This window comes from Prionailurus viverrinus, chromosome A2 (genome assembly GCF_022837055.1).
Source record: "Prionailurus viverrinus isolate Anna chromosome A2, UM_Priviv_1.0, whole genome shotgun sequence".
NCBI classification, from domain to species: domain Eukaryota; kingdom Metazoa; phylum Chordata; class Mammalia; order Carnivora; family Felidae; genus Prionailurus; species Prionailurus viverrinus.
In genome coordinates, this window is record NC_062562.1 from 77878947 (window position 1) to 77901182 (window position 22236).

The window sequence follows — 22236 nt, forward strand, 5'->3', positions numbered from 1 at the left end:
CGCCCGGATTCTTTTTTGTTTTGTTTTAATCTGCCTGGGGCAGCAGCATAGGTTGGAAGGCGGAGACTGGAATCGCCTGCCAAGCCTGGGCTCTCGGTCACAGAGGCAGCGCCTCCCGGTTCACGCCAAGTCCATCCCCCACCTTCTTTCGCCATTCATGGCCTTCCCCTCCCCTCCCCCCATCATGTGACCGCAGCCTGGACTCCAGGCTTGTTTTTCCCCTCAGCTCAGCCGCACCGCGCAGGCGCCTCGGAGCCCATTCATTCGAAATGCGTAACAATGAGCCCCGGGGCCCAGCGGCTCCGCGAGCTTCCCAGCTCGGCCCGAGCCCCTCTCGGCCCCCAGTGGAGGCGGCGCCTCATTGGGGTCCCCCACCCCCGGCCGGCCACCCACTCGGGACCAACCTCCGACCCTCCTCCCACACTCGCGGAGTTGAAGTCAAACTTTCCTGGGCAGCCCCGGCGCCGCGTCGGCCCCTTCCCCCGCCCAGGCCCGCCCCATCTCCGCACCCGGCCGGGCCACCCACCGCGCAACCCGGCCCAAAGCGCCGACCTCGCCGACTCCTCCCAGCCCCCGCCCCAGAGACCCCCCTCGGGCCGCGCCGCCGCGAAGCCCAGGTGAGCTCGCGGGAGGTGCCGGTCCGGTGGGTTCGCCGCGGGCAGTTACCGGACGGTTGATTGCTTCCACTGTGGAGGCAGCCCTTCGCACAAGAGGAGCGCGGACCAGAGCTCGCCCGGCCGCCCGGTCCCCTCGGGATCCTGCCCCTCCCTTCCCCACCCCCACCCCTTCCCGAACTGAAAGACAACAAACCAGCCGCGGAGTGAGGGCAGCCCCGGCGCGGGCCGCCCTGGACACGACAACACCACCAGCCGCTTGTATATCCCCTCTCCGACTGACGCCGGTCTCCCTGGCGCGCCTTAGTACTCCCGTCGCCTCTCTCATTCCTCCACCGAAACTTTCCTACTTACCAAACCCGTCGCCATTACCAAGTCTTTCAAGCTTCGTCTTCCCCCTCCCTCAACCCCCCGGGGGCTGAGCCTTCGCCCCGCTCTTTCGCCCTCTTATTGGTCCACGGAACTGCCATTCGATCATTCCCCTTTCCCATTGGGTGATACCGTGGTCGGTCTCGGGAGGCGGGCTTGTATTGACTTTTGTGTTGTCTTTACTGGAGAAGACGGCGTGTCAATCACTAGGGTGAACGCTTCGGATTGGATTGCTGCCGAGACTTCGGGGACCTAAGCCAAACTTTGCCCCCGAAATGGATTGTGGGATTCGTAGTCTCAGCCTTGCTCTGTTCTTCTGGGAAACTGCAGGCGAGAGAAACTAGTTGGACTACGTATCCCAGAAGGTCGTGCACAGCGCTGTCTTGATAGTAAACAAGAGTCATAGGGACACGTGTATCAGCTCGTTTGTTTTGGTGTCTGGGACAAAAGGGAGGGGGCGGAGGAAGCGAGTGTTTTAAAGCTTTGGCCTCTACTCTTCCTCTGGGCCTCTCCTAGCACTCGGAGAGCCCCAGTCTCTCGCAGCACCCATTTCGGGCCATAAACAGGCAGAGTCGCTCGCTGCTCAAAGTTTGGCAGGAGGCCAAGGTATTGTTTTAGTGCGAGGGGAAGGAGATGACTGCACAGGCGGAAGCAGTGCAGCCTCGCGAGGGACCAAGCCACCCACAAATCACAGCCCCAGGCATTATGGGGATAATAAAGGTAGTATCGGGCTCCAGTGGGAAGAACTAGAATTTCTTTATCACGACCCTTTCCTGGCCACCCCCCGGACAGCAACTTGAGAGGGTTTCTTTGCCAGCTCTGATCAGTTCACCCAAGATTTGTTGAATGCTGGCTGTATGCCAGGCACTGAAAGGCTTGGGGACTAACAGAGAAAAGTTCAGGGTCTGGAGAATTTATAAAGCTGTAAGGGGATGGATGATTACTATTGACTTAGAAATTGAGGCAACCCAAAGCGGTATTTTCCATGTTGACCAGCTTGCTCGTTAAGGTAATAGAGGCGTAACGTGTGACCTAAACTGAATCTGTGAATCATCCAAGTTTCCCTGGTAAGTTTTTGTTAACCAGTGTTTTCCTCCAGACGACTTCCCATTGATGAAAGAAAAATGTCTTTCCACTTCGTTGCCACTAGGAGTTCCTCCTTAAGTTACTAATACTCTGACTCACCAGAGGAGGATAGCTTCCCTGGCTTTATAGTTAACTTCACTTTAAACATGGCTGGCCATCACAGTCCACGGAGTCTATAATTGTTTTTATCATTAACATTCAAAAGGCATTATTAAGGTTTTTTTTCTTTGAACTTTTAGTGTTTAATCATTTAAGCTATGCTTCAGGTTTTGTATCTTTAGATCACTGTATGCATGCTTAGAATTAAGAGGAAAACTGACATTAGTTAGAAATCTATAAAGTCAAACCACTGAAAAGAGCCCTTAACTGTAACTGATTATTCCTTTAAACACTACCCCCCCTACATTTCTTGAAGTTTTTTTTTTTCTTTAATTTTTTAATGTTTATTCTTGAGAGAAAGAAGAGGGGAGGGGGTGGGGCAGAGAGAGGGAGACACAGTCCAAAGCAGGCTCCAGACTCAGAGCTCTCAGCACAAAGCCCAATATGGGGCTCAAAGTCACAAACCACAAGATCATGACCTGATCTGAAGTCAGAAGTTTAACCAACTGAGCCACCCAGGCACCCTGCATTTCTCGAATTTTTAAATCTGCCTGAAAGCCACAATGAATAAAGAAATCCCAAATAACTCTCATGGTGAAAAAAGTTTTACAGTTCTTTTAGGGGTTCCCTGTTGGAAGCCTTGAAATGAAATTATTTTAAAATAGTTCTGTCTACCCTATGATCAAAGATTTATGTTCTTGTATTCACAAATAGTAACTTTTTTTCCTAAAAATAATTGAGGGCCAGCAAAACACCTAAATTTTTCAGAGAAGAAAGGACAGGGTTTGAACTTATTATCTTTCAGAGATAATAGAGGGATCCAAAAAAGAACTAGACTGTGACCCTGCCATTTTCTTTTTTCTTCCTTTTTTTCTCCTTGCAGTGGAGGGTTGCTGCAGTGTTTCATTTTTTGACAAAAAGAGAAATCGTAGAATTTACTTAATCGTTTAAAATTAAAATTTGAAGTATTTATGTCTTACTCCCACAAGGAAACTGAAAATCAGCTTTCCTTCCCCCAAAAACGAGCTTTGAAAAGCCTGAGCCACTCCTTACCCCTATTCGTTGCATAAACCATGAGGTCTGTTTTTAGCTGAACCTTACCTTATTTTAAAAGGTTTTCTATCCAATGGGGCACCCGGGTGGCTCAGTTGGTTAAGTGGCTCAGTTGGTTAAGACTGTTGATTTCAGCTCAGGTCATGATCTTGTGGTTTGTGAGACTGAGCCTAGCATTTTGCTCAGTGCTCAGAACTGAGCTTGCTTGGGATTCTCTCTGCCCCTCCCCTGCTCATGCTGTCTCTCTCTCAAAATAAATTAAATAAATAAATGGTTTTCTATCTGAAAGTTCTTACCAAAAGCTTTACTGGAGATGTTTTTATCGGTGAACACAGTGATGGGAAGAATAATTTCAACTTCAGATCAAGATTTTTTACATTATTATAAATAATTACCTTTGAATAGTCCTGTAAAGTTTTTTTTTTCATTCACTCATTCAGAAATATTTAGTTCCTATTATTTGCTGACCACTTTGCCAATTGATGAGCCTACAAAGATAGGAAATATTTTCACATACTTTCATTTTTGTCTAAGTCACTGGGGACTAAAATTCTGACATTTCAGTCACAACTGATTAAACATCAGTATTAGAATCTCTACACCTCTGGGGCACCTGCAGGGCTCAGTCAGTTAAATGTCCAACTCTGGATCTCTCAGCTCAGGTCTTGATCTCAGGGTCATGAGTTCAAGCCCAGTGTTGGGCTCTCCACTGAGCATGAAGCCTACTTAAAAAAAAATCTCTACACCTTTAAGGTGAATAATTAGTTCTGTCTTTTGACTTTCCTGGGAAGCTAAATGACCACAGTAGTACCTCATATATATTTAACAGGAACATCATCATTAATTCTTGGTGACTAATAAAACCAACCAACTCATAACCCAGAACAAAGATCAAAGTAAAAAAACTAGTAAGATCTTGAAAATATATGTAAATTCTACTCTTTCACTAAAACAGATACAATTAAAGAACACATAATAAACTATGCCAAGAAGTTGTCATTTAAAATCAAAATGTCTTTCCAGCAGTTTGTAAAATACTTGTTTTCATAAAAAAAACATGAAGTGCTGATTTGTTAAGAAGATTTATCTTTTTTTTTTTTACTACCTTTAACCATAACTTTACTACCTAAAGTAGTATTGTAAGGTAGTAGTACTACTTTACTACCTAATTTAAGAATTTAACAACGTATTTGCCTCAATTCCACTACATTTGGCACACCAATGACTACTTTGCTGGACTAAGAAAGATTACGTTCAAGTACAGGGCATTGTTTACATATTGAGAATATCGCTGTTCAAATTGTTAAAAAGGAAATGAACATTTAGAAGGCTCAAAACACTTACATGAATCGACAGTTGAGCAAAATCACCTCCCACCAAGGCTATTTTATAATCAAGTGTTGACTATCTCATGCATTTTATTGAATACTGTCCTGAAAGTGAGAAATAGAATGGCTGTTACTGTATGGTTTGTGGACCCTCATAACCAGATGTGGGTGACTGGGAGCTGTGGCTGGCTGCCCTACCCAGGGTCATGAGAGGATCTCCCTGCACACTGCTAGCCTGCGAAAAGATCAGAATTCAAAGTACAGTTTCTACTGAGTGCACATTGCTTTTGCACCATCATATAGTCAAAAAATTGTGAGTCAAACCACATGGGACCATCTGTACTAAAACTAGGAAGTGGAACACATGTATAATCTAAAATAGTGCCCCAAATTTTCAGATAGTTTCTCTCTTGGTAGATTATTTAAACTCTTAGAAATAGCCTTCCATATCCACTATACACTAAAACAAATTAATTTTAGGGGTGCCTGGGTAGCTCAGTTGGTTGAGCATCTAACTCTTGATTTCGGCTCATGTCATGATCCCAGGGTCATGGGATCAAGTTCCACATTGGGCTCTATGCTGAGCGTGGAGCCTGCTTAAGATTCTTTCCTCCTCCCCCAATGTGTGAGCTTTCTTTCTCTCAAAAAAAAATAATAATAATTTTATAATTCCAAGTACTCAGGTACACTCAAATTGTAAGGAAATGCCTGGGAGCCTATGAGTGCCATTTTAGAAAGTAGTAGTATGTCTGTTGTGCTTGTAATTCTTGATTCAACTATGAGTTTAAATTATACTCAGATGACCATAAAGCAAGACCTTTCTTCAGTGTAAGTGAGTGTCTTAACACTATCGCCTTTAGGAGGAAGAACTAAGGAGAAAAGGAGAACTAAAGAATGATTGTTGGCTGGGACTGGGGGGGGTGGGGGGAGGTTGGTTGGGAGGAGACAACATGGCTCAGTCGGTAGAGCATGCGATTCTTGATCTCAGCATTGTGGGTTTAAGCCCCAGGTTGGGTGTAGAGATTACCTAAAATCTTCTTAAAAAAATGATTGTTGGGTTTCTAGGCTGGATAGGACTTGTGGGTGAGTATTGATGGTATGTCAGTGCTATTGCTGAGGTGGGGAATGTTGGAAAGAATGGACTTGGGAACTGGGAGGAGAAAAGAATGGATTCAACTTTAGATAATGAGCTGCCGTACAGACAAGAAATTTAGGTAAAACTGCTGAACCTGTGTGGGGTTTAGGAGATCTAAGTCAAGAAAAATAAACTTGAGTGTCTTCAGGACACAGGAGACTACCCTTTGTGGCCTCAGTTGCCCTCAGGTCTTGTTAAATTGTCCAATTTGGTTTTAATGAGAATGTGAACATTTAGAGAAGGCAACAACAATTTCAACTTAATCCTACTTCCTATTTATAAAATTTAGAAGCAGAAATATGAAGGTTTTTGTCTTTCAAATGACTTCTCATGTGTTTGAGATCATTCTTGTTATCTGAACTAACACAAAACTCCCATGTATTTTCTCCTCATGTCTGTTTGTTACCCTAGGCCCTCATCTATGTGTTTTCTTTTTGTTGCCAGTCGTAAGAACCTCGTTTTAGAGGCAAGCCTGATAAGAAGCGATTAAAACCACAAGTCTTATCACACTGTGCCACACTTCATATTTTTGCTTCCATTGGTCACCCTCCAACATGTACATCACCTCCTCCTTCCCCCGCCACTATCTCATATGCATCTTGCTGTCTGAGCTCTCAATCAGTAGATGCCTGCTGAACCAGGGAACGAGAAGTTAGGAGGAAACAAGTAGCACAAATCTTAGTATAGCAGATTATGTGTTACACTGTATGCCCTGGGTGGTTTTGAACACTGACTGAACAAGCTTCCATGTGCTGTGTCCTTGCCCTACACATGCATCGTTATTATAAGAGGGCAGGTCTCATTTGCTTACAAGATAAGTGCAATTCCCAGTCATTCCGTCTCCCTCCGTGCCAGTCACACGTAGGTATACAAAATTTGTCTTATCTACTTCCGTTCCTTCAAGTTACGCAGCCTATCACAACATGCTGTAGTAATAAACATGTGGAAGCTATTTAAGTTCAGCTAATTTAAGGAGCAATTACAAGAAAAAGATTTGCCAAAGAGGTCTCTGTAGTGAGCATCTCTCCTAAAATAATTGCTTGGCTTTAAAACATGACATTTGTATACATTTCAAGAATAGAGCATCTGGAAAGGAGAGGCCTAACAGAGGCTGTGGCGTTCTGGGGAGACATGTTTCTCCTCTCGCTCCTCAGCGGGATCTAGGTGGGTTTCCAATTAGGACAAAGACGGAAAACCAGCAATCAGAAGCAACTTTATCCAAGATTTTTGACCATAGTTACTGCTCATAAACTCAGGGTTCTACTTGAACTTTTTTTTTTTGGATGTTGAACAGAAAACACTTAAAGAGTTTCACTTCTAGGTTATTGCTTTTGTCATCTGAGTCCATTTCCAGCTCACACTTTAAACTTTTGCTGGCCTCTGGAAAAAAAAAACTCTTCCGTTTTTGCAGTTAAGAGTAAAATTTCATTTACTTACTATAACAACTCAGTTCTAATTGATACTAACACATTTCATGTATATACATTTTGCAGTACGTCTTGGGGGGTTTGGGGAGGGGGTTGTGATGGCAATGCTCAGGTTGTGGTTAAACCACAATGTAGAGAAGCCACCTACCTAGTAAGTGTCCTTTTTTGGATAATTTTTGATGGTGCAGACAGTTCCTTCCACAGCATACATCATGTTTTCCTAAATGTAAATGTTACATGCATCTTCAGGATTTCCTAGAAATTTTAGGCTTTATATATTTACAGCATAAAAAAAGAACAGAAAAACCCAGATCTGTTGGTCAAATAAAGTTTTCCTCTCAAGCATCGTACTACACCTGTGCTGCAAATTGGATGCAAATTTCTCCATAGGTTCAATATAGGAAAGCCTAGGAGACCAAGAGTTGCACAGGAAACCAAGAGATGTCAGCTGTCTGGGAGTTCCGCTATGGACTCACCAGGTAACTGATTTGGGCAAAGTCACTGATTCTCCTCACTTACACAGACTGAATTGATCTAAGCTCCCATAGTTATTGTTGGGCACACAAGATTTCTGCAAATACCTGGTATACTTTACTGTTTATGCTTCCATAACTCGTTATACTTTTAAGGTTTTTTTTTTTTTTTAAAGTACCTGTTAAGACTAACAACCATAGAGTTTCAGTTGCCCAACCAGTTTTTCTGCCTTTAAAAACATCCTGGAAGAGGTAAGGTGGTCTCCTATTCCAATCTGTTTGGGTCAAAATTCTTTCTGATATTCAACATCAGGCTGTATGTAATTCATACTCTCTTAATTTCAGAAGCCAGCATTCTTGATTATTCTATTTCTCCCTTATGTGTTAAGAATTCCATTTCTCCCTTAGGTACTAACATTTTATTTAGATTTCAGAATTCCTCCTTCAGTCATTTAACAAAGCCATGGCTTATCTAGATGTATTACTTACCCCTCTGGGATTACACATGATTAACTTTAAGTGCCAAAGGTCATCTAGTCCTTGTTACAAGTATAACATTTCTTGGGGTGCCTGGGTGGCTCAGCCGGTTAAGTGTACGACGTGGGTGGACTCAGGTCATGATCTCACAGCTGGTGAGTTCGAGCCCCGAGTATGGCTCTGTGCTGACAGCTCAGAGCCTGGAGCCTGCTTCGGATTGTGTGTCTCCCTAGTGCTCTGTCTCTCTCTGTCTCTCTCTCAAAAATAAATAAACATTAAAAAAAATTAAAAGAAAATATAACATTTCTTGAGAAAATTAGGAAAACTAGATCAGTATCTTCAAGATGCTTTAGAAAGGACTCAGCACTTAATCTTACATATTTCAATAAAGTCCAGAGTCCTTCACTTCGTGTCCTATGGCTCCCCTGCTCATTTCTACACACCTTAAATGGTCCACTCCTTTCTAACAGTAAGCCAAATACATTCACCCAACGTGTATCACAGGTAGTGTTTGCGAAAATATATGCACCAAGCCCTAGTTCATCATGACATGCAGAAAACACACACTATAAAACAAACAGGGAGAAGCACTTGTGTTAACAGAATGTTCTTCCAGAGTATTTCTTAGCTGCACATGCTGGATCCTTGAATGAAACTTCAACAGAGAATTTCCAAGTAGTAAAATATCTTGGCTGGTGACTGAATAATGACATCCACATCCACAAGTGAAACTTAAGGTATTTTAGACACTTTGACATATAAATTCCCTATTAGCCAGGTTTATTTCGTTAACCAAAATGGCCCAATGAGTCTGCAGCAGACCATAATTGTTTATATGTTTATATCGCATATGACTGATAGTTAAAATTTGTGAAAAACCTATTGCTATAAAGAGCCATGTTTCCTGGTTGCATTACGCCCGGGGCGGGGGGAGGGGGGGCGGTTTTCCCATTGGCCACATCTCAGTTAGGCTTTCACATAGTGCAGTATGCACGACGGAAGTACCAGTAAAGAAATTAGCGAAAAACAAACAAACAAAACAAAAAAAAAAACTTCATTAAAAACATTTTATTATAAAAGTGTGCTTTATTATAAGGTAAATTTAAATATAACCAACAATACTGAAAATAATGTAACTGGCATTTACAGCCTTGGTCAGAATTCTCTATTAAACAGGCATTTGTTTGCTATTCCATGAACAGTTAACAATCAGCTTATGCAACAAGGTATCTTGAAAAAGTGGATAAAGAATACAGAATGATGAACCAGGAATTTGGGCGGGTTCTTTGTGGTTTTTTTTTTCTTGTCTAACAGACATGACTTTTAAAATAAAATCTGAAGTAGAAAAGAAGTCATCTTCATGTAGTAAGCTCTCTTCCTACATGAAGGTTTGCAAAATCATTAAACAGTGTTCTAAAATGGGGTTGAAGTTATACTTTACATATTGTTTACATATACATGACCTGATGAACCTATTTTAGCCATATTTTCATTATACTCAGACCATAAACATTCTCTAATAACACCACACTATAACAGCCACAGAATATTTTTACCCAGGTATATGTTTTTTTAAAACCTGTTTCCCCAAAATGAAATTGCTCATTTAAAAGTGAACAACTGGTTAGAATTAACCTCTCCAAACACTGTGGTCACGTGGGCCTAGAAATAACGTTAAGAATAATACTGCTTTGGTTGAGTGGAATTTAATTAATCTTATATAGCAGAATAATAAGCATATCAATTATCAATAAAAATTTATAACTGAGTTCATCCTGCACATTTGAGTATATGTTAATGCAAATGGCAAGGTCTAATGGTACATCTGGACTGGGCAGAAATTCCTTTTATCTTTATGTATGGTTTATAAAAATTTATTTCTACCACCATAAAGGAAAACCAAGGGAACAGATGTCTGCAGAGGACTGTGTTATGTATGCCTAGTGAAGAACCGAGAAATATCCTGTGGGCATGTAGATAAGGACTCCAAAATATTTTTGGTATAGGACAGTTTTTCCCCCCCTTAGAATATGTAGTATCTTCAGCTTCTATAAGACAAGTTTAAATAGCATTAAAAAAAACTGTGACATTAAATGTCGAACTCAAATTTTTTAAGAGTACAGAGAACTATACAATGAAAAAAGGAAGTAGATATATGTTTTATGAGGAAACTGTGTTAATGATCTCTCCTCTAAAAAAGACTCTTCCGTATTATCATAATGACTACATTGCCCATCCTTAAAACCACTGGAACATGTAGGTTACTGACGTTAGGCCAAAGAAGTCAAAACATACTTTATTGCAAAAATATAAAAGGTTTTAAAATTGCATATGATGTTTTATGCCATAGTCCAAGGCCAGCACATAACTTATCAAGCCAGAAAAACTTGAAAACAAAAATGATTAAAATTGTACTGACTATATATATAGCGAGTTGTAAAAAGAATGTGATGCCATGCTGTAGAGCATGGTTCACTGCCAAGTTCCCTTTTACATGGGCAGAGTCACTAACACAGCAATCCGAGGGAGTCCACATGAACACATGTTGCCCATGGTAACACCCTTCAATTATCTTCTTGCACACAGATACTTTCAATATATTACAATCATTTGAATAAACCTCTCACTGATATCATAATTTTGTGGAGTACAAAGTCATTTCATCAGTATGTCAATATTGTTTTGATCTATTCTTTAGAAAGTGATGTTAAAGCCTATAGAGTATTAAATCACTACTCCGCTTACTGATACGTCGTAAATGTAAAAAAAGGAAAAAACCTGAAATCACAGAAAATGCTTGGCATCTACACAAACACATTCTCAGTGGACTAACCACTACTGTGTAATTTTGTCACTATAGGTCTTGTTCCATACTTTTGCTTCATGCAGTGGGTTCAACAATATCCATGTTAGTTCCAAACAGGGCAACTAATTGTTCTTCATAAGTGGCAATGTTCCTTTTCATAATTTCCATGCAAGGTCCCAAAAGCCTTTCAAATGCTTGCACATCCATGGCTAAGAGAAGGAAAAGAAATGTAAGGAGAGAAGGAGAGAAGAAAAAGAAATGCAACATTCTTTGCAAATCTGAAAAATTGCAAAGTCATTTAGGATACCCATTCTGCATGTGTCAGGAATGCAATGGTTATTTTTATTTTTTTTAATGTTTTATTTTGAGAGAGAGAGAGAGAGGGAGAGGGAGAGAGAAAGAGGGAGGGAGAGAGATGGAGCATGAGCAGGGGAAGGGCAGAGGGAGGGAGACACAGAATCCGAAGCAGGCTCCAGGCTCTGAGCTGTCAGCAGGGCTTGAACCCATGAACTGTAAGATATGACCCAAGTCAAAGTCAGACTCTTAACCGACTTAGCCACCCAGGTAACGCTGCAATGGTATTTTTAGATAAATATCAAATATAAGAAAAGGGCACAAGGATAAAAATGTTCCACTTCAGAAAATAAACAGCCAGTGTTCCCTTGACAATGGGATTGTGCAATGCTAGGTTGCTGGGAGGCTCCTGGTCTCGGGTAAGAAAAAAACAAGGGACTATAATGGCAAAGCCTGATAATTCTAAAAACCTGTTGTTGTTTTTTAAAGTTTATTTTTGAGGGGCGCCTGGGTGGCGCAGTCGGTTAAGCGTCCGACTTCAGCCAGGTCACGATCTCGCGGTCCGTGAGTTCGAGCCCCGCGTCGGGCTCTGGGCTGATGGCTCAGAGCCTGGAGCCTGTTTCCGATTCTGTGTCTCCCTCTCTCTCTGCCCTTCCCCCGTTCATGCTCTGTCTCTCTCTGTCCCAAAAATAAATAAACGTTAAAGTTTATTTTTGAGACAGTGAGTGAGAGCAAGGCGCAGAGAGAGAGGCAGACAGAGAATCCCAAAAGGCTCCATGCTGTCAGTGCAGAGCCCGATGTGGGGCTCACACTCACAAACTGTGAGATCTTGACCTGAGCCGAAATTAAGAGTCAGACACTTAACCGACTGAGCCACCCAGGCCCCCCTAAAAAATAGTTCACCACCTCAGTAACATGAACTCTCCTCAAAGGTGGCAAGGCCTTTTTATCCTCTACTGTTCTTCCTTCTCGGGGCTTACTTACGACGCTATGCTGTAAAGACCTGATGTTACCTTGTGTAACGTTTACTCTCTTATACTATCGCCTAGCCAATTCAAAACAGCAGCCAGAATGCTCTTCTCCACTTGTAAGTATATGCTGTATGTCACTTTCCTGGTCTGTCTCATGCATTTTTAAAAACTCAATTTATAATATACTCGTAGAAACTATGATCACACTCTCTACTGTAGAAGTGCAAATTTTTATTAAAACTTTTTTTTTTTTTTTTTTTTTTGCCTTTCAAATTTGCAAAGGTACAAGGGACATTGTTCACAAGAGCGGAGGGAGTGGACACTCTTGCACTGCCAGTAGCACGTACATCAGCACAGGTCAAGAGGGTTGGGAGTATACAGTGAACTCCGTAAAAAGAAAGGCTACTCCCGAGAACCATTTCTAAGGAAAAATCCTATACATGGAAAAGTAGTCTGTGCGCACAGACACAAAACCTGCTCCCCCCCCACCGAAAAAATATGGAGCCCAAACCCCCAAAATCGCCAGTGGAGACCAATTAACTCATAATGTGGATGTTTACCTAACAGAATGTTACAATTTGATAAAATGAGAAATAAAATAAGAGCCTAAGGTACAGTAAATGAAAAACAGCGGTTTACAACACTTTAAAAACAGAAAACCCATGCAAATAAAAAAGATGAGGAATTATAAGAGGATGTGGAAATCACTGGGGGTTGGTAGTGGTGGTAAGGAATTTTCCTACCTTCTCTGTATTTCTCAAATTTTCCTTAATGTGAATAAATCTGTTATAGGAAAAAAATAATGGGATTTCACTCACTTCACTTCACCTTTACTCTTTCTCACTAATGTCTATACTCAGGAAAATTACCTGTCAGTTTCTCACTACCTTCTTTTTCATCCAGGTGTAACACTTGAGCCCTTTAAAAAGGGGCTCCTCTAGGAAGTTGATTCTGAAGGGACCCTCAGATCTTAAGAACACTAAAGCTGGGGTGCCTGGGTGGCTCAGTCGGTTAAGCATCTGACTTCGGCTGAGGTCATGAACTCGTGGTTTGTTAAGTTCGAGCCCTGCGTTGGGCTCTGTGCTGACAGCTCAGAGCCTGGACCCTGCTTCAGATCCTGTGTCTCCCTCTCTCTCTGCCCCTCCCCCAGCTCACACTCTGTCTCTGTCTCTGTCTCTCTCTCTCAAAATAAACATAAAAAAAAGAACACTGAAGCCAAGTTTATTCTACTGAACCGTGAATAAGAACACAGAGTGGCTAATTACTGTTGAATCAATTTTTCTTAAAATGTCAACTACATGGACTCCTTCTGAATTCCATTTTTCACCATTAAAGTAAGCGCTTTCTCATATATGGATCTCAGATACAGACAGATGTCTTCCATTTGAGGACAGCATCTCTGCTGCTAGGAAATAAGAAGTTGAACAATAGAGATTTTGCTGCATTCTGACAAACCTGAAACCATGGTTTCCTGGGACCAGGACGAGGAAGTACTCCCAAAGAGCTTCCAGCTTTGCCCAGAGACCTTAATGTATGCTATAAAAATACTATTCTGGCTTTTTTTTGAGGAACACAAACTTTATTTGAAAAACTAGACATAAAACTCCATACTCAGAATTCTTTACTAAAACAAGATGCCATTTCACGCCTATATGAAAGAAGAAAACAGGAGAAAATAGGCATGTGAAAAATTTTAAAGAAAAAACTAAGGGCGGGGTGCCTGGGTGGCTCAGTCAGTTAAGCATCTGACTCGTGACTTCGGCTCAGGTCATGATCTCAGTTTGTGAGATCGAGCCCCCCAACAGGCTCTGAGTTGACAGTGTGAAACCTGCTTGGGATTCTCTCTCCCCTCCCTCTCCCCCATTTCCCCCACCCCGTGGGTGCATGCTCTCTCTCTCTCAAAATTAAACCATTTTTTTAAAAAGAATATTTTAGGGGTGCCTGAGTGGCTCAGCACCAAACCTCAGCTCAGGTCATGATCTTACGGTTCGTGGGTTTGAGGCCCCTGGAGCCTGCTTCAGATTCTGTGTCTCCTCTCTCTCTATCCCTCCCCCACTCTCTCTCTCTCTCTCTCTCTCTCTCAAAAATAAACATCAAAAAAATTTAATATTTTAATTAAAAAAAAAAAAAACCAAGGGCTTCCCACAAATCGATTTCATAATGCAATGAGTCCTTACCTTGTTCTCTCTAGTGGGGACTGTGAAACGTGTGAACCCAGTAAGACCATCAGTACAGCAACACGAATACATAAAAGGCAGACCGAACAGCTTCCACCCGGAGGAGCACGTACAGTGCTGTGACTCCTACCTAAACATTTGACGGTCCCGATGGCGTGCGCCGAAGCTGCTCGGGGTTTGTTAGTGACCAGAGCAAGTTCTCCAAAGTACTGTCCCCGGGAACACCGAGCAATTTCTACTGCGCCATTCTCTTCCACCTCGGATTTGCCCTGACAAGGGAAGTAAGAGCATGCGCTTTGACTCAGCTTATGAAAACCGAGCTAACCTTAGTCTAAAGCATCAGAAAGGAAACCTATGGTGTTCCTTGCTCCCCATGGGTGTTTGGGACTTGCCAACACTTACCTTCCTTTTCATAGTGATTTTCACTTCACCAGATTCTACAATGAAAAAAGAATCTGCCAGATCTCCCTGTAAAAAGGAAACAAGCACCGAGGGTGAAAATGTAAATTCGGGTGACAACAATCCCCTTGCCTCTCAAGCCCTGAAAAGCAAAGATGATTGTGCCGGACAAGTGAAGCTCCATAGGAACAGACTCTGTCTAAATTGAAAGGCTGTGCTCGACAATCACAAGTAATGAGCTCATTTGTAAAATTAACAAACTTCCTACCACAGCCTTTCTTGCTAAAACTAGCCAAAAAACAAAACAAAACAAAACAAAAATGGCAAATACTGAAGTTAGAATTTGGCCCCAACTCCAGCCTGGATGACCACGTCCACAGTCAGAAATGGCAGCGCTGGGGGCACCTGGGTGGCTCAGTCACTTAAGCGTGCGCCCGACTTGGTTCTGGCTCAGATCATAATCTCACAGTTTGTGGGATCGAGTCTCCTGTGAGGCTCTGTGCTGACCATGTGGATCCTGCTTGGGATTCTCTCCCTCCCTCTATGCCCCTCCCCCACCCTCTCAAAATAAATAAATAAACATAAAAAAAAAGAGAGAGAGAGAGAAAGAAATGGCAGCACCGTTTCCTAGTAGCACCTCCCACTCTGCCGGCCGCTCCTACCGCTCCTGGAGAAGCGCTCAGATGCACACCCTGCATCACCCTCTGGTAACAAGCAATTAGCACCAGTGGCCCAAAGGGGAGAAACTCTCAAAGAGGAGAAAGCAACCAGGCTCATCAGGAAGCTCATCAGGAATCCACGTGGGCTCATCAGGGCCCAGGCTCATCGGGAATCCTTGTGGGCCCTGTCGTCTTTAGCCACATTCCACACCACCTCGGGGGGGCCTAAAAAAGGCTTCTGAAAGTGTTGCCATTTCTAACTACACACCTGCTTTTTCCTGCTTTTGGTTTTTGAGTGAACTCGGTGTTGATTTCTGATGATGCCTTCCTATTTAAATAGTGTAATACAGAAAATAATAGATCCTGACTTTTCTGAGCCTCTCAAAGTGATTCTAGAGAAACTTTGGTTTTTCAAAACTCCTTAGTATATAAAATGTAAGAAATACAATATCAGCTTACACATTTTTGTCTAGGTTTATGTAATATAGACATGAATGTTTTATAAACACTTAAAAGACAACTAATATCTACAAAGATCTTTAGTAAACCCTAAGTATAATATATAATCTCTCATCAGGCTTCATGTTAAATTTTCAAGTATTTTAAATAAAAATAGGTCTATAGACTACTGTGTTACTTTTTTTTTAACATTTTATTTTTAACTAATCTCTACACTCAGTATGGGACTCGAACTCACAACCTCCAAGATCAAGAATCGCACACTCTACCGACTGAGCCAGCCAGGCATTTTTTTTTTTTAATTTTTTTAAAGTTTATTCATCTTTTGAGAGACAGAGTGTGAGCGAGGGAGGGGCAGAGAGAGAGGGAGACACAGCAGCCTCCAAAGCAGGCTCCAGGCCCCAAGCCGTCAGCACAGAACCCAACGCAGGGCTCGAACCTACAAACCGTGAGATCATGACCTGAGCCGAAGTCAGACGCTCAACTGATGGAGCCACCCAAGTGCCCCTAGGTATTTTTTAAAAAAAAACGTGCTCTAGGGGCACCTGGGTGGTTCTTTTGGTTGAGCCTCCAACTCTTGATTTCGGCTCAGTTCATGATCTCAGGGGTGGGATCGAGCCCCACATTGGGCCTGCTTGGGATTTTCTCTCTCTCTCTCTCTCTCTCTCTCTCTCTCTCTCTCTCTCTCCCCCTCTGAGCCACTCCCCAACTTGTGTGCACTCTCTCTAAAATAAAAAAGAAAAGAAAAGAAAAGAAAAGAAAAGAGAAAAGAAAAGAAAAAACTGTGCTCAAAATGATGTAAAAGTGGTGAAACAGGGTCTATGGATCATACCACTGTCAGTTCCTTAGGTGTGACATTGAACTGTAGTGATGCAAGACGCACCGTCAGAAAGTGGGGCAGAAGGGCATGAGACCTCTCTGACTTTTGCAACTTACCACAAATCTGTAATTATTACAAAATAAAAGGCTAAAAAAGTCATTTCAAAAGTGCTCTGGGGGCGCCTGGGTGGCGCAGTCGGTTGAGCGTCCGACTTCAGCCAGGTCACGATCTCGCAGGTCTGTGAGTTCGAGCCCCGCGTCAGGCTCTGGGCTGATGGCTCAGAGCCTGGAGCCTGTTTCCGATTCTGTGTCTCCCTCTCTCTCTGCCCCTTGCCTGTTCATGCTCTGTCTCTCTCTGTCCCAAAAATAAATAAACGTTGAAAAAAAAAAAATTTAAAAAAAAAAAAAGTGCTCTGTACTTTGTTATTTTTCAGCTTCTGTAGAACCTTAGCCTTGTTCTCTAATTTGACTCCACTTCTCTCCAATCCCTGACTAATCTGTGTATACATGCATATGTGTGATAGGAGAGAGCGATTTACTTATTTTCCTTCTAAAAAATTATTCTTTCCTCAAGTCTCACAGACCTTGAATCTTGTTTCACATATATCAAGAGACAGTATTCTTTATCTTTTATTTTTTTAAAGTAGACCCCGTGCCCAACGTGGGGCCCAAATTCACGACCCTGAGATCAAGGGTCCCATGCTCTACTGAGCCAGCCAGGCACCCCAGAAGAGACAATATTTTAGATAAAGATTATAATATGGTATCAATATCTGGATACAAATATTACAGAATCTTTTAAAATCTGTTTAAATCATTCACTCAATATTTCAAAACTATAACTAGGAAATACAAGTTAATACAAGATCTGTGGCTGTGTCTGTGAACTTCAACTGTTTTCATAAATCCTACTTCTCCGCAGCTCTATTGTAACCAAGGTTACAACTGGGATCTTAGAAAAGCTTTAGGGGTTAAACAGCACGTTGGCCCCCATTTAGTGCCTGGAAACCTAAAAAGTACAGGGTGCAGTGTGTTCCCTTCTTGATTAATTTTATCAGGGAGGAGCCCCAGGAGGTCTCATCATGAACTCATCGTGCAAAACTCTGCAATAACTCCCAGTGCACCTACTGGGTCCTTACTATCTTGAGGAATACCCACCTGTTTTTTCTGATCTTTAACAACATCTTATTGTTTAGATATATTTGAATTTCATGTCACGTACAAAATAAAATTATCCAGAAATCCATGTGATGATTTAATACATGTTCATCGGGACTTAATTATATAAATAAAAATATTCAGATAGCTTAATGGCTATAAATTAAACCACTTTTAACAGGTCATTTGGTGGAACTAATAATCATTTAATCCATCACTGCATACTAATTATAGACACATATGAAAAATTGGTCAAGATCTGCCACATGTTAAGAACCTTTCGGAATATAACCCTAAGGTGAATTACCTAAAAAGGACTATACCTGAGCAATGATTTGTTCTCCATCGTTGTATACTTTGGTGCCTATGACATCTACCACTTTCAGGCGTTCAGAAACCTTCAAAAAAAAAAAGAAGATAATATCACACAGATGATCTGGGTAATCCTATTTCAGAAGTTAAAAACTGGTAGCCTTTAAGCCAAATAAACCCAGCAGTGTGTGTGTGTGTGTGTGTGTGTGTGTGTGTGTGTGTGTGTGTTGGATTAATGAACTGCCAGCATTTTAAAATAGATTTCTCATAAAAATCTTAATTTTCAGCTTCTCTTGAAAAATCAGGAAGGAGACTCACAACACCCGGCCCACATTTGCACATGGCACCAGCTACAAGCTGTGGGAGACTAGCTGCTGATCTTTAGCTGGAGCACTTGTCATCCAGCTTGACCCAAATCCCATCCTGGCTTTGTTTTCTCCTTTATGTTACTTGCCCAAATCTGAAGGCATCTGGATTTCCAGCCCCTGATCTCCTTTCATTTAAAAGAGATGCTGCTACATATTAACAGCTGCCTCATATGCATTCTGTCATGCGGCCAGAACCTCTACCAGGCATGTATTGACAACCCAGCCGAAGGAGATTTCAGTACAAGAGTCAGTATGAATCCCAAGGCTTCTGGCCAAGGTGCAGTAAGATGGGGAAGGCATGGGGGAGGAGGTCGAGGGCGCACTAGGTTTGAGATATCTATTAGACACCTTAGGGCATAGGTTAAATATCGGCCATTTGAGGGAGGGACCTTGCCTAGTGATGTCAATTTCAGGAGGCATCAACATATAGGCAGTATTTACAGCCAGGGGATACGACAAGCTAAGTGCGTAAGTGTAGCCGGAAAACAGAAGAGACTCTGGAATGCCAATGTGAAGAGGAAGGAGAAGAGGAGTAAACAGCAGAGTTGACTGGGAAGGAGAGGCCAGGGAACACACACCGTTTTGACAAGCTGTCCCTGTAAAGGCACAACTAGTGCTACTGCCTACATTTATATATTATTTTCAGTCTGCTTTTATTTTTTTTAGTTTTTATTGAAATTCCAGTTAGTTAACATGTAGCGTAATATTTGTTTCAGGTGCACAATACAGTGATTCAACACTTCCAGACAATACTCGGTGCTCATCACAAGTGTCCTCCTTAACCCCTGTCACCTATTTTTACCCATACCCCCACCCTCTGGTAACTATCGGCTTGTTCTCAACTATATAGTTAAGAGTATGTTTCTTGGTTTCTCTCTCTCTTTACTTCCCCCCACTGCTCATTTGTTTTGTTTCTTAAATTCCACATGAGAGAAATCATATGCTATTTGTCTTTCTCTGATTTATTTCACTTAGCATTATACTCTCTCTAGCTCCATCCACATCGTTGCAAATGGCAAGATTTCATTCTTTTTTGTGGCTGAATAATATTCCATTGTGTATGTCCCACATCTTCTATATCCATTCATCAGTGGATGGATACATGGGCTGTTTCCATAATTTGGTTATTGTAGATAAAGCTGCTTTAAACACTGGGATGTATGTAACCCTTTGAATAAGTATTTTTGTTTTCTTTGGGTAAATACTTATTAGGTCTGCTTTTAGATAAAACCCACATATAAATATGTTATAGATACTCACAGAAGTCTATTACTTGTAAAACTAAGCAAAATAAAACAAATGCAGTCATAGGTAGTAAAAGAAATACCAAGTTATACAAACACCACAATTTAATTCTTTCAACTAAAAATGTGGATACATTTTTATTCAAAGAACCTTTTCTATGGAACAAAATATTCCAAACATTTTAAAGCAAAATAAAACAAAAGCATATACATATACTTACTTCCAAAGATTTAAGGAATGGCAGTGACTCGATAAAGCTTTCATACATTTTTCTCTTTTTGGCATTATTTTTTACAATTATTCTCCTGAAGGTTACCCTGTCCTAAAGGCAGAACAGCAGATACAAATACAGTTACAAGACAGATTTTATTAGGAAAAAAGTTTGAAGAGGTAGTTTCATTCTATTCCGTATAAGGAACAAACAATAACTGAAGACTTTGAAATAAAAGGTTACCATTATTATCCTTTGCAGATTTTTTATTTCTTCAACCATAAAATATACACCCATATAAAATATTACTTTCATTTTTTTAAAGGAAACATGAGTTTCCTTTAATTCAGAACAGATCTGGTCAACGTGTAATTGGGACAACCCACAAGGTGGCACTATTGCACCATTTAAAAAAAGGCAATAGGCCCATCTTGGTTTTCCTCCAAGCTTTATTGAGATCCAAACGATCTATAATACTGCATAAGTTTAAGGTATATAACTTGTTGATTTGATACACTTATATACCTTGTGAAATGATTACCACAGAGAGTTAGTTAATACCACCTCACATAGTAATTACCCTTTTCTTTTTTGTAAGGAGCACATTTAAGACTTCTCTTAGCAACAATACAATGTTGTTAACCATAATTATGCTGTTCATTCAATCCCCAGAACTCATTCACCTTGTAACTGCAAATCTGTACCCTTTGATCAACACACCCCCCCCACCCCACCCCATCTCTAGAAGCCACCACTGTGTGTCTCTGAGTTCAGGATAGCACAAGTTCTTTTACTGTGGATGACAGCCCAAGAGTGTCACAAAATCGTTTCAGTGGAACATACCAGCATTTTTTTAAATTGAGGTATAAGTGACCTATAAAACTGAATTTGTTTAGGGAGTACAATACAATGATTGGTATTCATATATATTGAGAAATGATCACAGTAAGTCTAGTTAACTTTCATCACCATACATAGTTACAAATTCTTTTTTTCCAGTAGAGAACTTTTAAGATCTACCCTCTTAGCAACTTTCAAATATACAATGCAGTATTATGAACTACAGTGGCCATGGTGTACAGGACATCCCAGGTTGTATGAATTCTATAACTGGAAGTTGTACCTTTTGACCCCCTTCATCCATGACCAGCATTTTTATAAAAAATAAAGAACAGAAAATCTCAGCATGCACATCTTTTAGTAAAGTGTTATTTAGGGATTTATTTCAGTTATACACAAAGACACACATACACATGCACTGGTTGTGAGATTTCCTAATGTGTTTCTTGATGTGGGCTGCAGAAAAAAAAATACATGAAAAACACTATTAGAAATTTTTTTTTAATGTTTGTTTATTTTTGAGAGAGAGAGAGAGAGAGAGAGAGAGAGAGACTGGAAGAGGGGCAGAGAGAGAGGGAGACACAGAATCTGAAGCAGGATCCAGGCTCTGAGCTGTCAGCACAGAGCCCGACACAGGCCTGAAACCAACAAACTGTGAGATCATGACCTGTGAGATCATGAGAGTCAGATACTTAACCAACTGAGCCATCCAGGCACCCCCAAAATTTTTTTAATCATAAGGCAACTATGAGACCTTAAAAAATCATGTATGCTAGGTTGCCATATCCACAGTGTGTCAGAGTTTTTCTTTTTTAAAAAAATGTGCACAGAGAAACTATGACTTTCTTGACTGTCAGAGCTGAATGCCAGTGTTTATCATTCTCAGGGCCCTGAAACGTTCCTCTGTTTACACTACTTAACCTCAAAGATACAGAACTCAATTAAGGAACTAGGGAAAATTTTAAAGATGATAAACAGCTCAAAAAATGGTTTTCCTACAAACTACTTTGAAAAATTTCTACAAAACATTATTCATAATAGTTCATAGTAAAGAGTCCCCATAATTAGTCATTCACTGATAATCAATTACACCATTTTAATATAAAATAAAATGGAGTTATGTTCATTAATTATTAAATTACTGCACTGACATAGTAAGGCTGAATTTAATTGAACTGGTAGGACGGGAAAAAATGCGAGTGTGGAGGGCATAAGTCTCTAGGAAAGCAAAGCAAACATCCTGTTCCCCCATTTAGTTTATTACAATTTTACAAGAGCTATAATTTGGAGCTGCAATCCTAATAACTTTTTTTAAAAGAGAAAAATTTGCAAGGTAATTAGTAAATTTACTAAAATAATTTCCAAGCTTGGGTCTGCATGAGAATCAGCTCTAGCATTAACAACAACAACAACAACAACAACAACAACAACAAAGGTTTCTCAGATCCCAGACTTGA

The 22236-nt window shown here is 41.0% G+C and overlaps 3 protein-coding genes across 6 annotated transcripts in view; 1 reads left to right on the forward strand and 2 right to left on the reverse strand.

The window, feature by feature from the left end:
- The window catches only part of HBP1 (HMG-box transcription factor 1), a 29939-nt gene extending 28922 nt beyond the window's left edge, over positions 1 to 1017 (reverse strand). The window contains exon 1 of one of the 2 annotated variants that reach the window (XM_047841866.1): positions 969 to 1017. In XM_047841866.1, the coding sequence (XP_047697822.1) occupies positions 969 to 983 (15 nt within the window). In that variant the 5' untranslated portion in view covers positions 984 to 1017. Of the gene's footprint in view, positions 1 to 666; positions 687 to 968 lie in introns of those variants that run through there. The other variant, XM_047841876.1, reaches the window with a different exon arrangement.
- Positions 255 to 12834, forward strand: LOC125156163 (basic proline-rich protein-like). 2 transcript variants are annotated; one of them, XM_047841956.1, is made up of 2 exons: positions 255 to 617; positions 12415 to 12834. In XM_047841956.1, the coding sequence occupies exons 1-2, from the start codon at positions 280 to 282 to the stop codon at positions 12470 to 12472; spliced, it is 396 nt and encodes a 131-aa protein (XP_047697912.1). In that variant the 5' UTR covers positions 255 to 279; the 3' UTR covers positions 12473 to 12834. The 2 variants fall into 2 exon arrangements, with proteins under 2 accessions (XP_047697912.1, XP_047697916.1); XM_047841960.1 differs by lacking the exon at positions 12415 to 12834 and adding an exon at positions 1175 to 1439.
- The window catches only part of PRKAR2B (protein kinase cAMP-dependent type II regulatory subunit beta), a 101223-nt gene continuing 88114 nt past the window's right edge, over positions 9128 to 22236 (reverse strand). The window contains exons 7-11 of one of the 2 annotated variants that reach the window (XM_047841892.1): positions 19949 to 20050; positions 18127 to 18201; positions 14712 to 14777; positions 14310 to 14578; positions 9128 to 11076 (exon numbers count right to left, since the gene is read on the reverse strand). In XM_047841892.1, coding sequence (XP_047697848.1) covers positions 11055 to 11076; positions 14310 to 14578; positions 14712 to 14777; positions 18127 to 18201; positions 19949 to 20050 — 534 coding nt within the window. In that variant the 3' untranslated portion in view covers positions 9128 to 11054. The remainder of the gene's footprint in view (positions 11077 to 14309; positions 14579 to 14711; positions 14778 to 18126; positions 18202 to 19948; positions 20051 to 22236) is intronic. The other variant, XM_047841885.1, reaches the window with a different exon arrangement.

Bases quoted from the DNA above. Each gene is read 5' to 3' on its own strand.
- LOC125156163 (XM_047841956.1), top strand. From the start codon at position 280: ATGAGCCCCGGGGCCCAGCGGCTCCGCGAGCTTCCCAGCTCGGCCCGA. The intron at 618-12,414 runs GTGAGCTCGCGG...AAATTTGCAAAG, and splicing joins CGCGCCGCCGCGAAGCCCAG to GTACAAGGGACATTGTTCAC.